Source organism: Mustela putorius, unplaced genomic scaffold (assembly GCF_011764305.1).
Source record: "Mustela putorius furo isolate JIRA1106 unplaced genomic scaffold, ASM1176430v1.1 tig00003845_pilon_pilon_pilon, whole genome shotgun sequence".
NCBI classification, from domain to species: Eukaryota; Metazoa; Chordata; class Mammalia; order Carnivora; family Mustelidae; genus Mustela; species Mustela putorius.
Window position 1 is genome coordinate 53432838 of NW_025421998.1, and position 18818 is coordinate 53451655.

The 18818-nt window shown below is 42.3% G+C and overlaps 1 protein-coding gene across 2 annotated transcripts in view; it reads left to right on the forward strand.

The window, feature by feature from the left end:
- The window catches only part of DNAH11 (dynein axonemal heavy chain 11), a 321410-nt gene that overhangs the window by 142567 nt on the left and 160025 nt on the right, over positions 1 to 18818 (forward strand). For both annotated transcript variants that reach the window (XM_013051673.2, XM_045062769.1), the window contains 5 exons: positions 513 to 590; positions 2509 to 2641; positions 5991 to 6118; positions 7189 to 7337; positions 16072 to 16222. In XM_013051673.2, the coding sequence (XP_012907127.1) occupies positions 513 to 590; positions 2509 to 2641; positions 5991 to 6118; positions 7189 to 7337; positions 16072 to 16222 (639 nt within the window). The remainder of the gene's footprint in view (positions 1 to 512; positions 591 to 2508; positions 2642 to 5990; positions 6119 to 7188; positions 7338 to 16071; positions 16223 to 18818) is intronic.

Here is an 18818-nt window from a genome sequence, read left to right on the forward strand (position 1 = left end):
CTTAAGGGCTTGTGCCCACACATGCTCAATTTGGGGGTAGTGAATACGCAGATGTTAAAACACGCTTAGAGAGTATCTACTTTAGATATCCTGAAGAAGCTAAGTCGTTGCCCAGGTGTAGGTCAGTAGCCTCGTACTGTTTTGGTTCAACACTTTGTGAAGAGGCAGTGGTTTTGTAAGTCATGCCTTCCATGTGCCGAGGACTAGTGTACCTTGCCCCACCTGTAGCAGTGACTCGCCAAGGAATGGTTTCTCTCCGTTCATCCCCCCATGTTGTACTTGGGGAGATTCAGGAGAAACTGTGGTTGGCACGGGTCATCTCTTTGAACTCTTCTGGAACGTCATTTTGTTGGTGGGAGCTGGCTTGAGTTGTCAGCCAAGAATTAAGCCTGAAAACGGGTGGGGTTTTGTTTTTGTTTTCAGGGCTGGGGGGTGAGGTTCGTGGTTGTGTTTTTTTGCTTTCTTTTGAAATGACCAAATCACTGAAGGAACTGGTGACTGTTTGGTCACAGGTCGTCCAGCTGGAGGAGCTGTTGGCTGTGCGGCACTCGGTCTTTGTGGTTGGAAATGCAGGCACGGGCAAGAGTAAGGTATGGTAAATTGCCCGTTTGTTTTCACCCCTGGAAGGAACACGTTTTGGTCGGGCATATTTTCATTTCTATTTAAGCATTCCCTTTGCCGAAGTCCCCCATAATTTTGAGTTAGAATCTGAGACTCTAATACAGCTTTTTTGATCCAGGGATGCTTTTTTTTAATTCCCATATTAGTGGCAGGGAGAGTGCAACACATAGAACCTTGTGCTGAAATAGGAAGAGTAAGCTGAGAGAATATTGGGCTTTCCATATTCATCAAAACTACTTTTTTCTCTCTCCCAAGTTATTTTAGATTCTCCTTCCCATATCAGTAAGAAAAACCCAAATATTTTCCTTCAGTACTTTCTCAGAAAGAGAGCCCTCTATAGGGGCAAAAGAAATGTTGAAAAGCAAGGGAGACAGCAAATCCCACATTTTGGAGGTACCTGTTATGTGCTATGCTGGATGCCTCACGTGTGTTTTATTGTGCACGGTGATGGTATGCTCTGGGTATTATTATCTCCATTTTTACCTCACTGCTTGATTTTGTTTGATCTTACCGATAATCCTGGCAACATACTTATTTTCTTGGTTGGCAGACAGTCTATGCAGAACTGCCTGCATTTTAATTCAGGGTGCTTGGGTATAAACATACTGAGTAGCCAAGGACTAAAAATAATCAGACTGGGCATATGAGACTTTAGAGCATGGGTGTGTATAGAACTTGCCAGGATTTAGATCTGAACCCAAAGTGGAAACAATTGCAAAGGGAGGCCTGGTATCAGAATTTTCTAGTGAAAAATGTAATAATTGAAATATTGAAGTGGATAACTGATAGACCTGTAATTATTTTGTTAGAGGAAGTTTCAGATGTGGGCCATGGTTCAGGGAAGGATAAAATTAAATTCTATAATTTCCAGTAGATTAATGGTTTCTAAAAATACAAGCTTAATATTCCTAAGGCATTCAATTTCTTTCATCTAGTCTCCGCTGATTGTGTCCCAGCCAACCTTTACTTAAGCTGATAGAACTAGAACACTGGGGCTCAGGGCCGGGTTACATAGCCACTTACTCTTCCAAAGTACTTGGCGGTTGTTGATCAGTCCTCTGGAGACCTGTGGGTCGATTAGGATGATGCAGCTCTAAAATAGTAGCGGTGGCTTTTCAGAGAAGGCAAAAAGGATATTTGGGGGAGATGACGGAGCTAGGGTGTCAATTACTTAAACAGACCTAGAAAAAGCGTCTACCCGGTGAATCTTACCCAAGCCTTCTTCTTCTCAGGCATCTCGATCAGAGTTTCTCAGCTATGCTCATGGTTGCCGTGCTGGCTCAGATTACTCTTGGTCATGGAGGCCGCCCCGTACATTCACCGCAGGCTCTTGAGTAGCACCCATGGCCTCTGTTGAGTAGCACGCCCTCTTCCTCAAGTGCAGACCATCTCCATCTGAGAACCTCGGCTCTAGGTCACCGGGTATTGGAACATCACGGGCATCACCTGGGACATTATTAGCCATCCACATCCTCAGTCTCACCCTAGACCTGCTGCCTTAGACTCTCCGGGATTAGGCCCAGCCATCTCTGTCTTAACATCCTCTAAGCCATTCTCCTGCACCTACGTACAAGCAGCGTGGATTCCCCCACATGAATGAACACTTGTTGACTTATTTGCCCATGTGGCTAAAAATATTAAATGATAGAGTGACTTCCTTTAGTCTACATGGTTCCAAGAATCCAGTGAAGAGATCCTTAGAGACGGTAGGATTACATTTTTCAAGATGGGAACAAAAATGTGCACATGCCCATTTTCCCCCATACTGATGATACTCAGGATGTCTAGGAACGTACCATGAAGAAGAAAAATCCTTTATAAATGATTTGCTTTCCATTTCCTTTACGGGAGTATTAATTTTCTTAGCTTTTTCCTTCTTCCCTTCAGATTTTGAGAACATTGAACCGAACATATGTTAACACAAAACAGAAACCTACTTGGACTGACTTAAACCCCAAAGCTGTGACAACAGATGAACTCTTTGGTTTCATACATCACGCTACTCGAGAATGGAAAGATGGCAAGTAGTAGTTCCCCTTTACAAGTGCTAACGTTTTTCTTACCCAGAAAACCATTTCTCAGTTCAGGCCAATTTCAGTCAGAGTTGTAGATTTATTGTTTATGTGTCAGCATTATCGGAAATGGAGCAGCTCACAGCAGCATTTATAACCGATAAATTAAAACCAGATTTGAATAAGTGGTCAATTTGTATTCGGCAAGTTTGCACACAGCTGTGTATTTTATCCCATGTCATTTATGTCGGGGCCCCCTTGTGAAGCAGGCAAGAAGTGAACTTGAACGCCTCAAGAGAATCTGTGAAGTATGGGATGCAAGACACAGACTCTGAGTTTCAGACAGACACTATTGTAGGCGCCAGAGACAGAAGTTAATGGGACATGTTCCTTGTCCTGAAAGTGTTTGCAGACAAACAGATCCTCTTGTTAAAATCTTACTTCCCGTTTCAGTAAATGCACTAACCTGGGCACCATCTTTGAGTCCTTTCTCCCTTTCAAGCTGTGCATTTAGCCTCATAGCAAATCCTATAGGCTTTACCTTTAATCTGTTGTCTTCCAGTACCCTTTGCCTTCTCTGCTGCTCCCGTCAGCCTGGACTGTCATCACCTATTGTCTGTATTTGTGCGGTCATCCCCGCTCTTGTCTCCTTGCAGTTCATTTCCCACACAACAGAGGGCGCTCCTGAAAATACAAATTCTCTGCTTGCAGTTTCCAGTGGGTTCCATCTCCCTTAGAATCCAGCCTTAATCCCAGGTTTACGAGGTTCTGTGTGATTAGATCCCTCCTCCCTCAGCTCTGGTCTCGTTTCCTATGCTCTGTTCCTCACCTACCATCATCCATGCACTCTGGCCTCCTTGCTCTGCCTTGAACATGCCAAGCGTCTTCCCATTGCGGGGCCTCTGCCCTTGATGGTCCTGCTGTTGGCAGCACTATAGGTAATGTGTGTGTCTTAAGGTAAGGAAGTATCTGGTCTTGGTGCCACCTCAGAGAAGGCTTCACTGAGGATTCTGTCCATAGGAGCACGCCTCACCCTTCTTGGTTTTCTTACCATGTGTGTGCCTATTTCTATAATTTGGGGACAATCGAAACTGGTTCTTGGCCTTTCTGTCATTTTTTTTTTTTTAAAGGATTGTGGCATGAAAGGACTAATACCAGTTTATGCTGAAAACCTGTGTAAGCCATTCAGATCTGTGATCATTAGGAAAGGTGGCCGTTTTTTGTTTGTTTGTTTTTAATGAGTCATAGTAGTAGGTTTTGCATACTGTCATTTATTTTTGGACAAAACGAAACGAAACATTCCACGTATGTGCATCAAAACAGTTTTTCTTACAATATTATATACTTGAGTTTTGAAAAAGCAGTGATTATTACATACATCATGTAATATACGTAATACCTGAAAAGGACTGTGGGTTTAAAATATTTTTATCGGGGTGCCTAGGCGGCTTAGTCGGTTGGCCATCCAACTCTTGGTTTCAGCTCAGGTCATGATCTCAGGGTCCTAGGATCGAGCCCCATGTCCGTCTCCATGCTCTTTGGGGAGTCTGCTTAAGGATTCTCTCTCTCTCTCTCTCTGCTCCTTCTGCCCACTGTAAGATAAATAAATCTTAAATGTTTTTGTCTTCTCATCTTATAAACTACTAAGCCAATCACCAAGTTTCTCAAAAAAATGTAAAACACCTCTGAATTAGCTTCAGAATTCTATCCCATGAATATTGTTGTAGAAAAACAGAGAAAGGTAAAATAAACTAGTATTTGGCCTAAAATAGATAATGTATGTACATGGAAAAGGATAATGTCTTTCTTTGGTGTAACATACATGTATGTTAGCCCCTATAAGTCCCCACACCTGTTCTTCGAGGAAGCTACTATCTTTATTTGACATGTGGGAAAGCCTCAGAGAAGGTCAGGCATATCCTCACGGGAGTGAAACTTGTTCATTGGTCTGCAGTCCAGGTGTAGCTCAAAAGGTATCCCACATTGCCCATCAGAAAGAGGAAGCCAATGTACAGCAAATTTATTTACCCTTTTTTAAGACTTTATTTATTTATTTGAGAGAGAGAGTGTGTAAGCGGGCAGAGCGGCAGGGAGAGGGAGAAGTAGGCTCTCTGCTGAGCAGGAAGCCCCACGCAGGGCTCGATCCCAGACCCTGGGATGGTGACCTGAGCCGAAGGCAGACATTTAACTGACTGAGCCGCCAGAAGCCCCAGCAAATTTATTTACTTAATAAAAGAGCTTCCTATAGAAATAATGGTTTATTTTAGAAATAAAGAGCATGTAACTCCATACTCTATTAGCTTTTTAAAAATTCAATTAGCCAACATATAGTACATCATTAGTTTTTGATGTAGGGTTTAGCGATGCATTAGTTGAGTATAAGACCCAGTGCTCCTCACATCACGTGCCCTCTTTAATGCCTCTCACCCTATTACCACATCCGCCTCCCACTACCCCTTCTGCAACTCTCATTTTGTTTCCCAGAGTCAGGAGTCTCTGATGCTTTCCCTCCTTCTCTGATTTCTTCCCATTCAGTTTTCCCTCCCTTCTCCTATGATCCTCTGTACTATTCCTTATATTCTGAATATGAGCAAAGCCATATGATAATTGTCTTTCTCTGACTGACTTATTTCACTTAGCATGATTTCCTTCTGGTTCCATCCATGTCATTGTAAATGGTAGGTATTCATCCTTTCTGATGGCTGAGTAATATTCCATTGTGTATATGGACCACATCTTCTTTTCTCTTTTCTTTTTTTTTTTTTTTGAATTTTATTTATTTATTTGACCGACAGAGATCACAGAGAGGAAGGGAAGCAGGCTCCCAGCCAAGCAGAGAGCCGGATTCTGGGCTCGATCCCAGGACCCTGGGATCATGACCTGAGCCGAAAGCAGAGGCTTTAACACACTGAGCCACCCAGGCGCCCCTGGACCACATCTTCTTTATCCACTCATCTGTTGAAAGGCATCTTGGCTCCTTCCACAGTTTAGTGACTGTGGACATGGCTGCTTTGAACATTGGGGTGCAGGTGCCCCTTCATTTCACTACATCTGTATCTTTGGGGTAAATACCCAGTAATGCAATTGCTGGGTCATGGGGTAGCGCTAGTTTTGACTTCTTGAAAAACCTCCATACTGTTTTCCAGAGTAGCTGCACCAGCTTGCATTCCCACCAAAAGTGTAGGAGGGTTCCCCTTTCACTGCATCCTCGCCAACATTTGTTTTTCCATGACTTGTTAATTTTAGCCTTTCTAACTGGCATAAAGTAGTATCTCATTGTGGTTTTGATTTGTAGTTCCCTGATGGGGAATGGTATGGAGCATTTTTTCTTGTGGATCATTTACTCTGAATGTGTAGGTCTCTTCTCATCCATTCTGCGAGAACAAGCAAATCTTAAGCACGAAGGACCAAAATGGATCATCCTGGATGGAGATATTGATCCCATGTGGATTGAGTCACTAAATACCGTCATGGATGACAACAAGGTGAATAATACCTTAGTGCTAAACAAATACCACACCCGGAGTGTAAGAAGATCTGTTCACTTGTTCATTGGAATACCAGTTTTTAATCATTAGCCCAATGTTCTTCATGTAATTGCTATTTTGATAAGTGGCACTATCCTGATAATGCTCTTAATTTCGTTGTTAAAGAGTTGAAGGGAAATAACGTTTTTCTTGTCTGCATAAATTTAACCACCTTTAAAGAAGGATGGATACCTGAGAATTGAGTTCATACACACCTCACCATTTTCCAATGGTGTCTAACCATTAGAACTCTAATTTGTCTGACCAGACAAATTATTATCTTTGGTTATATATGCAGTACTTGGACAATAAAAGGGTGAGTTTGTGCCCGTGTAAATTGATGGAATTTAGCTATTAGAATTAAGTAATTCCTATGGCTATAGAATGAGTGTAAATGCATTTCTAAGCATTTTTGCTGTGGCTAATCCAGCATTCCCAGCAAAGACAAAACATGATAGTCCAGGCCCGTGAGACACCACTTAAAGCAACACAGGGTCTATGGTTAGGGTTAGGAGAAAGAAATAGGCAATCATCCTTGCTACAGAACAGAATTACGAACCCCCTTAAATTAGCGGTAATTACCGCTTTCCGCTTTAAGACACTGTTCATCATAAAATGTAGGTCTGAGATCTTTATACTTGCATGAGTTTCTCTAGCACAATTGATAATTGTGGTATTTCAGATTCTAAAGAAAGTTTGTTTTTTTGTGGTATTCAGGCCTTTTCATGTAATCAAATCTTAGAACAAATATCTTCTGTTCAGTAGTAATTACTGCAGACACTTAGTGTTTGGCATGAATGAGTCCGTGTTGGTGAGTTTGTTCCTCAGGGGTCAGTGAGCTCTCATCTGGGATTAACTGAGATCTTTATTCACACCACTTTTCCAACTTGGGAGAGCGAGCTCATCACTTTTGGCACTTATACTGAGGGGGTTGGCCAGGGAGAGGGAGTACTTGGTGTTCTGAGTTCGCTGCATAGCCTTTGCCCCCCAGTGGCAGCACCTCTTTCACACTGTGCTGCTCTGTCCAGGTGCTGACCTTGGCCAGCAATGAGCGCATAGCCCTCACCCCTTCCATGAGGCTGCTCTTTGAGATCCACCACTTGCGGACTGCAACCCCAGCTACTGTTTCCAGAGCAGGGATTCTGTATGTGAACCCACAGGATTTGGGCTGGAATCCGTGAGTACTGCTTTTTTTTTTTTTTTTAATTGTGGTAAAATATACGTAACAGAAAACATTTTCACCATGTTTAAGTGAACAGTTCAGTGGCAGTAAGTACATTCACATTGTGAAACAACTATCACCCCCTAACTGTCTCCGTAACTTTCTCCATCCTCCCCAGTGGAAGCCCCATACCCATTAAACAGTAAGCACCCAATACGCCCTGCCCTCTGTCCCTTTCTCCTTTCTCCCTCTCTGAATCTGATCCTGCTGCATACCTCTTGTAACTGGAATCATATGGTAATTGTCTTTTGTGGTGGCCTTATTTCACTTAGCATAATGCCTTCAGACTTCATCCATGTTCTAGCATGTTCCAGAATTCCCTTCCTTTTTAAGGCTGAATGATGCTCCCTTGTACATATGCAGCACGTCTTGCTTATCCGTTCATCTGCTGGTAGATACTTGGGCTCCTTCTACCTTTTGATAGTTGCAAATAATGCTTTTGTGGACATGGGCATACAGGTGTATCTTTGAGTCCTTCCAGTTATTTTGGATATATACCCACAAGTGGACTTTCAAGATTGTGTGGTAATTCCATTTTTAATTTTCACTGGATCCACCATACTGGTTTCCATAGTGGCTGCACCATTTTGCATTCCCTCCAGCCGTGTACAAGATTCTAATTTCTGCACATTCTCACCAACGCCTGTAATTTTCTCTATTTTTTTATGACAGCCATCCTAATGGGTGTGAAAATGTATGTCACTCTGGTTTTGATTTACATTTCCCTAATAATTAGTCATATCAAGCATCTTTTCATGTGCTTGTTGGCCATTTACATATTTTCTCTGGAGAAATGCTTATTTCAGTTTTAAATCTATTTCGGTTTTGTTTTTATTTTGTTGTATTTCTTTTTTCAGTTTTAGTTTTAAAAACTGAAATTTTGGGGCGCCTGGGTGGCTCAGTGGGTTAAGCCTCTGCCTTCAGCTTGGGTCATGATCTCAGGGCCCTGGGATCAAGCCCCGCATCAGGCTTTCTGCTCAGTAGGGAGCCTGCTTCCCCCCCACCCCCGACCCTGTGCCCACCTCTCTGCCTACTTGCGACCTCTGTGAAATAAACAAAATCTTAAAAAAAAATAAAAAAATAAAATCTGAAATTTTATGTGATCACTTGAAGATACAGTATTAGTAAATAAATTGAAAGCTAATTGAGCAGGCTAATATAATGAAATTAGCACCTGTATGCCTTTGTCAGTTTTACAGGAACATTACCCTATTCACACCTTGTACATGTTAAGAACTCAGTGTTTGTTGAATAAGTGAAAAACAATACTAGTTCATATGGAGCACTGAGATAAAAATAAATCATTTCTATAAATATATTAATATGTCATATAAATGCATGTATGTTTGTACATACCCATAGAATAGCCATACACAAATAGCGGTAATGCTTTGATTCAGAGCAGGTTGACTGTGCCTACCTGCTTACTGTTCAGATGCTTGCACTTTCCAGAATTCATCCTGGAGGTCATGCGTTGGCGCCTCTAGCTTTCCCACTGTGAGCTGCGGAAATGATGTTTGATCTCCGCAAGTGACACATGCTTGGGCCTGGTGTGCTACTGGGATCAGAATCTTCTGTTACCCTCCACCCTACTCTGTGACCCACTCTGTGACCCGGAGGCTGTCTAGGCTGTCCAGGCTAACCCCAGAGCCACTTCCCTGGGCTCCTTGCCCTCTAGCTTCTGGTTGGTTTGGCCCATGAGGAGCCCTGGCAGGAAATGAGAGGGAGAGAGAGGATAGTGAGGTCAGGCTATTGAGTTCCCTGGCTCCCTCCCCGCGGTGTCACATCAGGATAACTATGTCCTTCAATGGCAGGTCACTCTCCTCTAAAATGTCTCTGTAAGATCAGTCCCTTCCACATTGTGACAGTCCTTCATTCCCTTGTCCCTGCAGGCACAGGTCCACTAACCAGTCCTCAGTTAATACCTGTGGCATAGCTTTCTCCCTTCGGTTCCCTGCTCCATATCCACCTTTGCCAATATCCTTCTAGATTCTTCCCTGTTACCCTGATTTAAGGATAACTGCTGTTCCCTGCCAGGTGCTTGGCTGATGCACTTCTCTAGGCTGCTTTCTCTGGTTCCTGATTTGTTCCTACAGGTCTCATTCCTTGAGTCCACAGCAAAGTAGAGCCATGCCCAGGCTTCTGTGTTTAACAGCATTTTATTGGATCTTTCTGGGGGCAGAGTCATTTTCAAAAGCCTAAAATGGAGAGTTCTTGTTGAGCTAATAGGTCCTTTCCCTAGCTAGGATTTGGACTGTCCTCTAGGATGTTTCTATGGGTTTGGGGCTGGCTAACAGAGTATCTCTAGTACCCCTTGATCCCCTACCATAAAGAGAGCAGAGGCATCTCCACACCCCCTTTCCTTCAAGGGGCCCCTCATCTCTCTGGGTGTGCTCTGACTTCAGTCATGAACCTCACAATTCCCATGGTCTCAGCAACATCACATGGAGATTCGTGCTAATAAAAGCTATCTAAATCCTTATTTCAAGAAGGACTTTTATCTAGTAAGTCAGAGTCTTACTCGATTAGAAAAAAACAGTTTGCATTCTTACAAAAGTTACACAACTCTGTCTTCACCATTACACTTTATTTTTATGGAGGGTTTTTGCTTGATCTAAGGTCAGTGGTTAAGTTTTAATTTTCATGTGTGTGACCACAGAAACATTAACCAAAACAATGGAAATTTTCTCTAAAGGATATTTTTATACTTATACCTCCTATCACCAGAATCTTTATTTATTTTTTTTGATTATTTATTTATTTGAAAGAGACAGATATAGTGAGAAGAGACCATGAGCAGGGAGAGGAGTGAGAAGCAGGCTGAGCAGGGAGCTGGATGTGGGGCTCCATCGCAGAGCCCTGGGATCACAACCCAAGCTTAAGGCAGATATCCAACCAACTGAGCCACCGAGGTGCCCCCAGAATCTTTAAACGAACTACAAAAAAAACCTGTATTTTTTGGATTAAGGAATATGTTTTCACTTCATATTTATTGGATATATTGCTACCTTACTTTAATGTCATAATTTTAATTATGGGATAGCTTTGCATATATTGACTCATTGAATCCTTAATTACCTTCTGAGGTAAAATAATCAAACCAGTTTTCCAAACCAGTATCTTTGGTCTCAGTTTCCCCCAACTTTTTAATTTGAAAGTGTTGAAAATTATAGAAAATTTGAAATGGTACTAGTACACTATATACTTTTCCCTGCAGTACCACTTGTTAGTGTCTTACTACATGTACTTTCTCTCTGAATGTGCACACACACACTCTCTCTCTCATGGCTGTAGAGGCATATTTTCTCCTTTTACTTACTTTTGCAAAATTATCTGAAGACATTAAGCCTCTTCACCACTGAGTACTTGAGTATCTATTCCCTAAGAACTAGGAAATTGTCCTATGTGAAGCCAGTACAATTAACATACCTAAGATATTAGTTCTGGATACAGTAGTATCTGATAAACAATAATTTTTCAAATTTTCTCAGTTAACTGAGAAATTTCCTTGGTAGGCTTTTTCTTTTCTTTTCTTTTTAATCCACTGTCACAATAAAGATCATGCATTGCATCTACTTGTCTATATTTTCTCCTTTAATGCAGAATATCCACCCACATTTTTCTTTCATGACATTGATAGTTTTGAGGGTAATCAGTCAGATGCCTAGAAGAGTGACCCAATGGTGGTTGCAAGTGGTGACTCCCTAATTCATTCCTTTCTATTTACATAGATGAGGTGACATTTCCCTATAAAAAGTGCCTCCTCCTCTTTCCTCCTAATCCCCTCCCTCACCCCTCCTCTTCCCTTTCTTTTTCTCTCGCTTTCTCAGTCCCACTCCCCCTTTCTTTCTTAATGGACATCATTTTCTGTTCATGGTTTCTTTTTTTTTAGTTCAATGGGTTATAATGCATTAGCAACATGATCATACTGAACGCTACCTTTGTCCCAAATGTGCCAACAAGAGCCCTTTCCAGGCAGCCCCTTACTTGTTCTTTTTCACTTTTCATCCTCAGCCAGTCTTGTAGCGCTTGACTTTCAGGCTAACCAGCATGATTCAGGCCCCTTTCGTTCTTTCTTTCCTTCACCCAATTCAGTCATTGCTCCACGGAGCCAGAAGGAGCAACTTTTCATGTAAGGAATGGTATTTAGAATCCAAGACAGTGATGCTAGGTGTGCTCATTGCTACTGATAGGTCATTGCTTTTAGGCTCTTTCAGTGACCAGAATTAGGAAATCCATTTTCTTAATTCATATTGTGGGAAATCCTAAGTTATTGTGGATAGTAGAGATGATAAAATATTTTGTTTATAGTGTCTCTGCACGATTCGTTTAAGAACTAAAGGTAGTGTCATTATCATGTAAGCTTCTTAGATATTTTGTTGAAATTCACTGAGCTACTCTAAAAAAAATTTTTATATCCACACTTAACAGATACAGAACATACCAAGTCACACAAACATCCTTAAAATCACATGAACATGGGACTGGCTGTCAAAACCAAATACTATTCTACTTCTCAGTCCTAAGTAGATTTACTAGATGAATGCTGGACAGTTCACATGTGTCTGTTGAGATCTTGAGAAACAGAGAAAGAATGGGAAATAGAAGAAAATTTCTAAAAAATAATCAAGACCTTTTTCTTATTAGAAAGGGATGAAATGCATAAAAAGGAATGAAGTGCATAGAAAAGGAAAAAGCAAACAGGAAATGAATTAAATTTATTCAGAATTAAATTATTTAAATCACTTAACTTAAAATTACTTAAGTCGCTTAGCTTAAAATTATTTAAAGTGAACATCATTGAAAATATACCCAAACGGTCTATTACTCAACTTCTAGAAAATGATAGGAAAATGTGGGACTATCTCCGAAATTCAGTCTGATTCCCAGAGATTACTGGAAGGTAACTTTTGACAACCCACCTTTAGATCATACTTATTCCTTTATCACTTTCATGGATAAAATCCTTTCGATTTTCTCTCTCTCATCCTCTCACTTGCATTGGATGAGCTTCTTGTCTTTTTTTACTTTTTTAAGGTTTTATTTATTTGAGAGAGAGCGTGAGTCTGGGGGGTGGAAGGCAGAGGCAGAAGGAGAAGCAGGCTCCCCGCCGGGCAGGGAGCCCGATGCGCAGCTGAATCCCAGGACCCTGGGACCATGACCCGAGCTGAAGGTAGAAGCTTACCAGACTGAGCCACCCACGTGCCCCGAGCTTGTTGTCTTCCACCCCTGCGACCCCATCCTTGCATGTTGGCAGCCTGTATATATTTGCAAACATACGGATTCAGAAACCATCGACATTCGCTGCCACTCAGCATGTTGTAACTTGGGCCATTTTTCCGGGCCACTTGTGAATGACGAGAGAGGCTGTATCTTGATTTGAGGGGCCAGTATATAACCAGAGCTCTGGTGAGTTCCTGCTCTTCTCCAGGACACTATTCCAGTCCCAGACTCTTGAAGAATAAATTAAAGAGTCCTCAGGAGCCTGAAAACTTGGGCTACTAAGTTTCCAAACTAGAGGGTCTTAGATTCCTGTGATCATGCGAACAGCCCATCTGAAGAAGGGCCGGGCAACACAGCTGATGGTAGGGAACACATTTGCAAAGGCCGAAGAGCCAAAGATCCTTTGTTTGTGAGCTGGATGTTGGTGTGAAGATGGTGCTTCAAGGTGTCATGGTGTGGCCCCTTCCTGAGGCAGGGGCCCCAGTGATCTCTTATGTAAGCAAGAAATAAATATGCCCTTTTAGCATGTCATTTGCCATGGTGTGTTGTACAACAGCACTGAGTTTCATCTGGTCATGTTCAAATGTACAGCATCTCTTAGCAACCCTAAGGGACTTTTTTATGAAGTACGGTGGAAAGAATTTTCAGCAAAGATCTGGACCTTCCGTTTCTGCCATTGCCGAGGATAATAGTGTCTTCCTCTGAATTCACTGTGTTTTAACATCTATTTTTAACCCAAGCTATGAAGATGTATACATAATTTATATGTGAAATTTTAAACTGTTTATATTTGACAATATAGACTTTTTTTTTTTTTTTTACTCCCTTTGCTATGTGGTGTGGTTGACCCCTAGCAGAAATTGTTGGAGGCTTTTAAGGGGCTGCAGGATCCTATCTCCTGGTTTGGTCATACTCAAGTCCTGCCCTGTGGAGCTAGTTTGTACAAGGGCAGCATTTGCTTGTGGACCAGGTGGGTGTTCTCTCCAAGACTTGTGCTCCTGCCTCTGTGGGTCCATGAAGCAGCTCTCACCTGCCCCCTCGGGCAAACCCCTTTTCCCCTTCTCTGGCTCTCTGGAGGTTTTAACCCCTGGTCATCCCTGCATAGGCCTCTGCTCCACTGACACCAAAGGCCAGGGGGTGGAGGCAGAATTTGTTGTACCCAGCAGAGCACTGGCCACCAGCCCTTGGTCCCTGCAGGACTCTACTGCCTTGAGGAAATGCACAGATCAGCGGAGCCAGGATCTGACCCCAATTCTTGGGCTTCAACCAACTCTGTGCTGGCTAGCATTTATTGAGAAGTTGTCGTAGGTCAGAGAATAATCCAAACACTTTCTGCAGGAGAAATCATCTCATCCTCAACAATCCTAGGAGGTTTGTGAGAAACTTAAAGCACAGAGAAGTGAAGCAACTCACCCTAGGCAGCAGTTAAAAAATGGTGTGTCTGGATAGCCAAACTATGGAAAGAACCTAGATGTCCATCAACAGATGAATGGATAAAGAAGATGTGGTAGGGGGCACCTGTGTGGCTCAGTGGGTTGAGCCTCTGCCTTCAGCTCAGGTCATGATCTCAGGGTCCTGGGATCAAGCCCTGCATTGGGCTCTCTGCTCAGCAAGGAGCTTGCTTCCTCCTCTCTCTCTCTCTCTCTCTCTCTGCCTGCCTGTCTGCCTACTTGTGATCTCTCTCTCTCTCTCTCTCTGTCAAATAAACAAATAAAATCTTAAAAAAAAAAAAGATGTGGTGTATATATATATATACAATGGAATACTATGCAGCCATCAAAAGAAATGAAATCTTGCCATTTGCAACAATCTAGATGGAACTACAGGTATTATGGGTATTGTGCTTAGCAAAATAAGTCAATCAGAGAAAGACAGCTATCATATGATCTCCCTGATATGAGGAAGTGGAGAGGCAACGTGGGGGGTTTAAGGGGTAGGAAAAGAATAAATGAAACAAGATGGGATCAGGAGGGAGACAAACCATTAGAGACTCTTAATGTCACAAAACAAACTGAGGGTGGCTGGGGGGAAGGGGGTCAGGAGAGGGTGGTGGGGTTATGGACATTGGAAAGGGTATGTGCTATGGTGAGTGCTGTGAAGTCTGTAAACCTGGTGATTCACAGACCTGTATCCCTGGGGCTAATAATACATTATATGTTTATATAAAAATTAAAAAAAAAATGGTGTAGCTGGGCTACAGATCCAGGCGGTCAGCCTTGAGAGCTCAGTCTCTCCCCTCACTACCCCTCACCACCCCCACTGCCCCAGTGAGCTCCGGACACTAAGATTCTGCTTCTGGCAGCTGCCTTGTGGTTGAACAAGCAGCTCAGAGGTAGCTGAGGTCCTTGTGCCTTCAATTCCAGTAACTCACACTTGTTTACCATCGTGCCCTAGTGCCCGCTGTCCCCACCGCCCGGAGATGCTCTCTCAAGTTCCCGTCCTGTACCTGGACTTCACCGAAAACCATTTCTCTTGGACCTGGAGAAGTTTTGACAGTTGATATCCTATAAATCTCAGTGTAGTGTAAATGTGATTGAATAGTTAATAGAGCTCTATTGTGGCGCTTTGTAAAAATCAAAGGGAGCCTTTTATAGGATAATTATCTTGCCTTAATTTCTTCCAATAGTGGAAATGTGAAATCTGATTTGCTTATAGCAAGGTACAGCGGTAGCTGTATAGCTGTGCCGCTCATGCCTGGATGTATTTATCACTGCATCCCGTTTGATGAGAACTTTTTGAGCAATTATTTTTCATTTAGCATCACACAGTGTCTCCCCAGAGACGACTGTGGGAGCAGCTAGGCTATGTTTCATTTCATTGATAAGTATGACTTTATTAATATGTTAGGGTTATTTATATATCAAAACTGATAACCTTTTGTAAGCTCCAGATTAATACACATGTACCCAAGCATGAGATACCATTTCAGAGTGACTTATCAGAAACGCATTATCTGCTTCTCAGGTTGGCGTTCCCTCCAAGCCACTAGAAAAGGAGAGATTCTGAAATAGCCCCTGTGGAATTTTCACCTTTTTATATGTAACTGATTTGTCATTACTAAGTAATTGATGCCAAGATTAATCAAGAAAAATCCCAAGCTGTTTTCATAAATAAAGCCTACCCTATGAAACTAGTTTCAGTCCCTTAGGAAATGACATGCTACACCTCCTTATAAAGGCTCAGTAATGGCCTACTTAGACTCCATTATGTTTGCCTTCTAAGTGCTAGTAGGAGTTTCTTCTACAGTTTTTTCATTAGGGTAAAAATGGCCATTAGAATAAGTTTTTAAGGGGTCATTTAAAAATATTTGCAGTTTGAGAAATAGAATGAACTCACTACACATGTCCCCGAAGGGTGGCATCAAGCTGTGTTGGGTGGAGGGGTGGCGGGGGGGGAGTTCAGAGTTGGTGAAATTCAGCTTTTCAAGCCTCATGTTCAATAAAAGCTTTTCTGTGTTCTTTTTCAGGTATGTGGCCAGTTGGATAGATAGAAGGCAGCATCAATCAGAAAAGGCCAATTTAACTATTCTTTTTGATAAATACGTTCCTGCCTGCTTGGATAAGCTGAGAACAAGCTTGAAAACCATCACTTCAATTCCGGAGAACAGCCTGGTGCAGGTCTGGCTCTGGTTTCACCATCATACGCTCTGGTCCTGATGCAGTGGTGTGGCCTGACAGAGGCAGCAGGAGCTTTTGTTTGCTTGAGGAAGGAGACTCAAAGAGGGGTGCCTGGGTGACTCCGTCGGTTGGGCGTCCGACTCTTGATCTCAGCTCTGGTCTTAGTCTCAGGGTCATGAGTTCAGGACCTGTGTTGGGCTCCATGCTGGGTGTGGAGCCTACTTGAAAAAATGAAAAATAAAAGATACAGCAGTCAGTGTAATAGCTGCTCTGCTGAAAAATGAAAAATACGATAAATGAAAAATAAAAAATGAGGCAAAGATTGCGGGGGTCGTCAGGTGGCTCCACTTCTCTTTCCCCAGCTCCTTGTTCCCCGGGGCTTTCCGCAAACCTCTGTGACACACCTATCAACTTCTGTTATCACTCGGGCTTACAGACCGGTTGTTTTCATGAGACTGTGAACTAGAGGCCAGAAGGCACCTTGTATTTATTTTTATGTCCCCAGAAATGTACATAGTTCCCTCGCACAGAGCAGGGGCCAAGTATGTGTTTACTTAATCATTGTGTTCCTCCAAGTATATTGGAATAGACTAAGAAGAACAAGGTAGTAACAGGCATATTTATTTTTCTGTCTCCTAAGTAACTGGCCCAGAGAAGGGGCTCAGTATGTTTTTCACTACAGTAAATCCAGCATCTAAGCTGGGCGGTAGGAGAAAGCTTCCGAGCTGACCATCCCCGGCCCTCCCATGCTCTTCTTCTTTCCTGTGCACCCCCTTCCCCAGATACTCCTGAAGTCAGGGCAGTCTCCGGGGGGAGTTCCTAATACTCCAGGAACAGGTCTATTCTGACCCTTGGTCTGAGACCCCTGGTAAGACTGAAGGGTATGTGTATGATAGGTTGTCATGGAAGCAAATGAAAATAATTCGCAACACACAGAAATGAAGGTTGTGATCTTAATCTCAGCATGAAGAAAAACAGCCCCCAGCCTTTACAAGTAGAAAACTTCACAAAAGATTTACAATTAGAAATCCATTTTTTTTTTTTATTCTCTAGGAACAAAATTGGTGTGAGAGTACTTTGATACCTTTAAGTTCCTGTTACCAGATTTGTTTGAAGCTAAATTAGAAAGAGTCACAAGCATAATAAGAAGAGAAAGTTCAGGTTTTTAGATAATTCACACACCAATTAAGTAAACGATAGTCTTCAACAGTAATTATCTGAGGTATAATTTATTTCTGAAAGCAGGTCTGAATTTATTCATAATGAATTAATTATGTGGTTAGCCTAATTAGACTTCCTCTGGTGTAGTACTTGCAAAAGCATGACTGTGTTCTTTCTCGAGTTGACTTATATATTTGTGTGATTCTCTGTAGTGTGAATTTTTTCATTCAAGACTAGTGTGAAAATAGGTCAGTAGGAATTAATATGACTTTGCCTCTCACTTCCTCCTTTTGTAGTATTCAGAAATGGCATTTTGTCCTCAGCTCCTTTCTAGCAGTTGTTTATAGAGTAGTCTCTCTTCTGGGATTACTTGCAAGGACAAAATTTGAGATGAACATGAGTACAAAGGGGAACACCTTCAAATGCCTACTTTAAGAAATTAATGTGCTCTGTTTTCCAATAAATGACATGTATTTGCTTTTTAAAAAATATTTATTTATTTGACAGACAGAGATCACAAGTAGGCAGATAGGCAGGCAGAGAGAGAGGAGGAAGTAGGCTCCCTGCGGAGCGGAGAGCCCGATGAGGGACTTGATCCCAGGACCCTGAGATCATGAACTGAGCTGAAGGCAGAGGCTTAACCCACTGAGCCACCCATATATTTGCTGCCCGACATATATTTGCTTTAAGTTTGGTTAATCATATTAATTCCTTCATAATATACACCAGAGTCTGACGTTAGTAATTGCTGACACAGAGCTCCAAGTGTTTTCCAAGTACTGCACTGGGGAGAAAACAGAGAAATGATGAGTTAGTCAAGTCCCCAGATCAGCAGATGAGGACCCCCTGAAATCTTCCAGTCCCTGTTTTGGTTTTGGTTTTAACAGTCCCATACAGCACTAAGGCTTCTACTCAGAAGTAGCAAAGCCTCACCGTCTTACATTATTTTTCTCGATACGAAATGGGTGATTTTTATATCTTTGGAGGGATTAAATTGGCAGATATGGAACTATATAATATAATAGAAATCAAGACAGAAGGTTGAAAAATACAATAGGCGATCAACTTTTCAAATTGAAAACCTTTGTAAATTACTTCCAGGAGCTCTTTCCTGTGTTACCATGGCTTTTCCCTGGTTTCCGGTGCTGGGAAAGAGAGACACAACGTGTAGTTCTGACTTGTTCTGTAGTGGCTTGCGTTGCTGTCTGTGTGATAGTGATCAGATCTCAGGCTGCCTCTAGAAGCCAGGAGAAAGGTTCCAGGAGTTCTGAGAGTCTGGGACACCACTGCTGTGTGACCCCTACACCTGTGCTTCAGAGAAGTAGCTCGAAAACATGTTCACGATGGTTATTGTTCCCTTTGGGAAAGGCCTTTGCAAGCAGCCATGTTCCCCTCCTCACCGACCTGATTATCCTCAACTCAGGCTGTGTTTCTG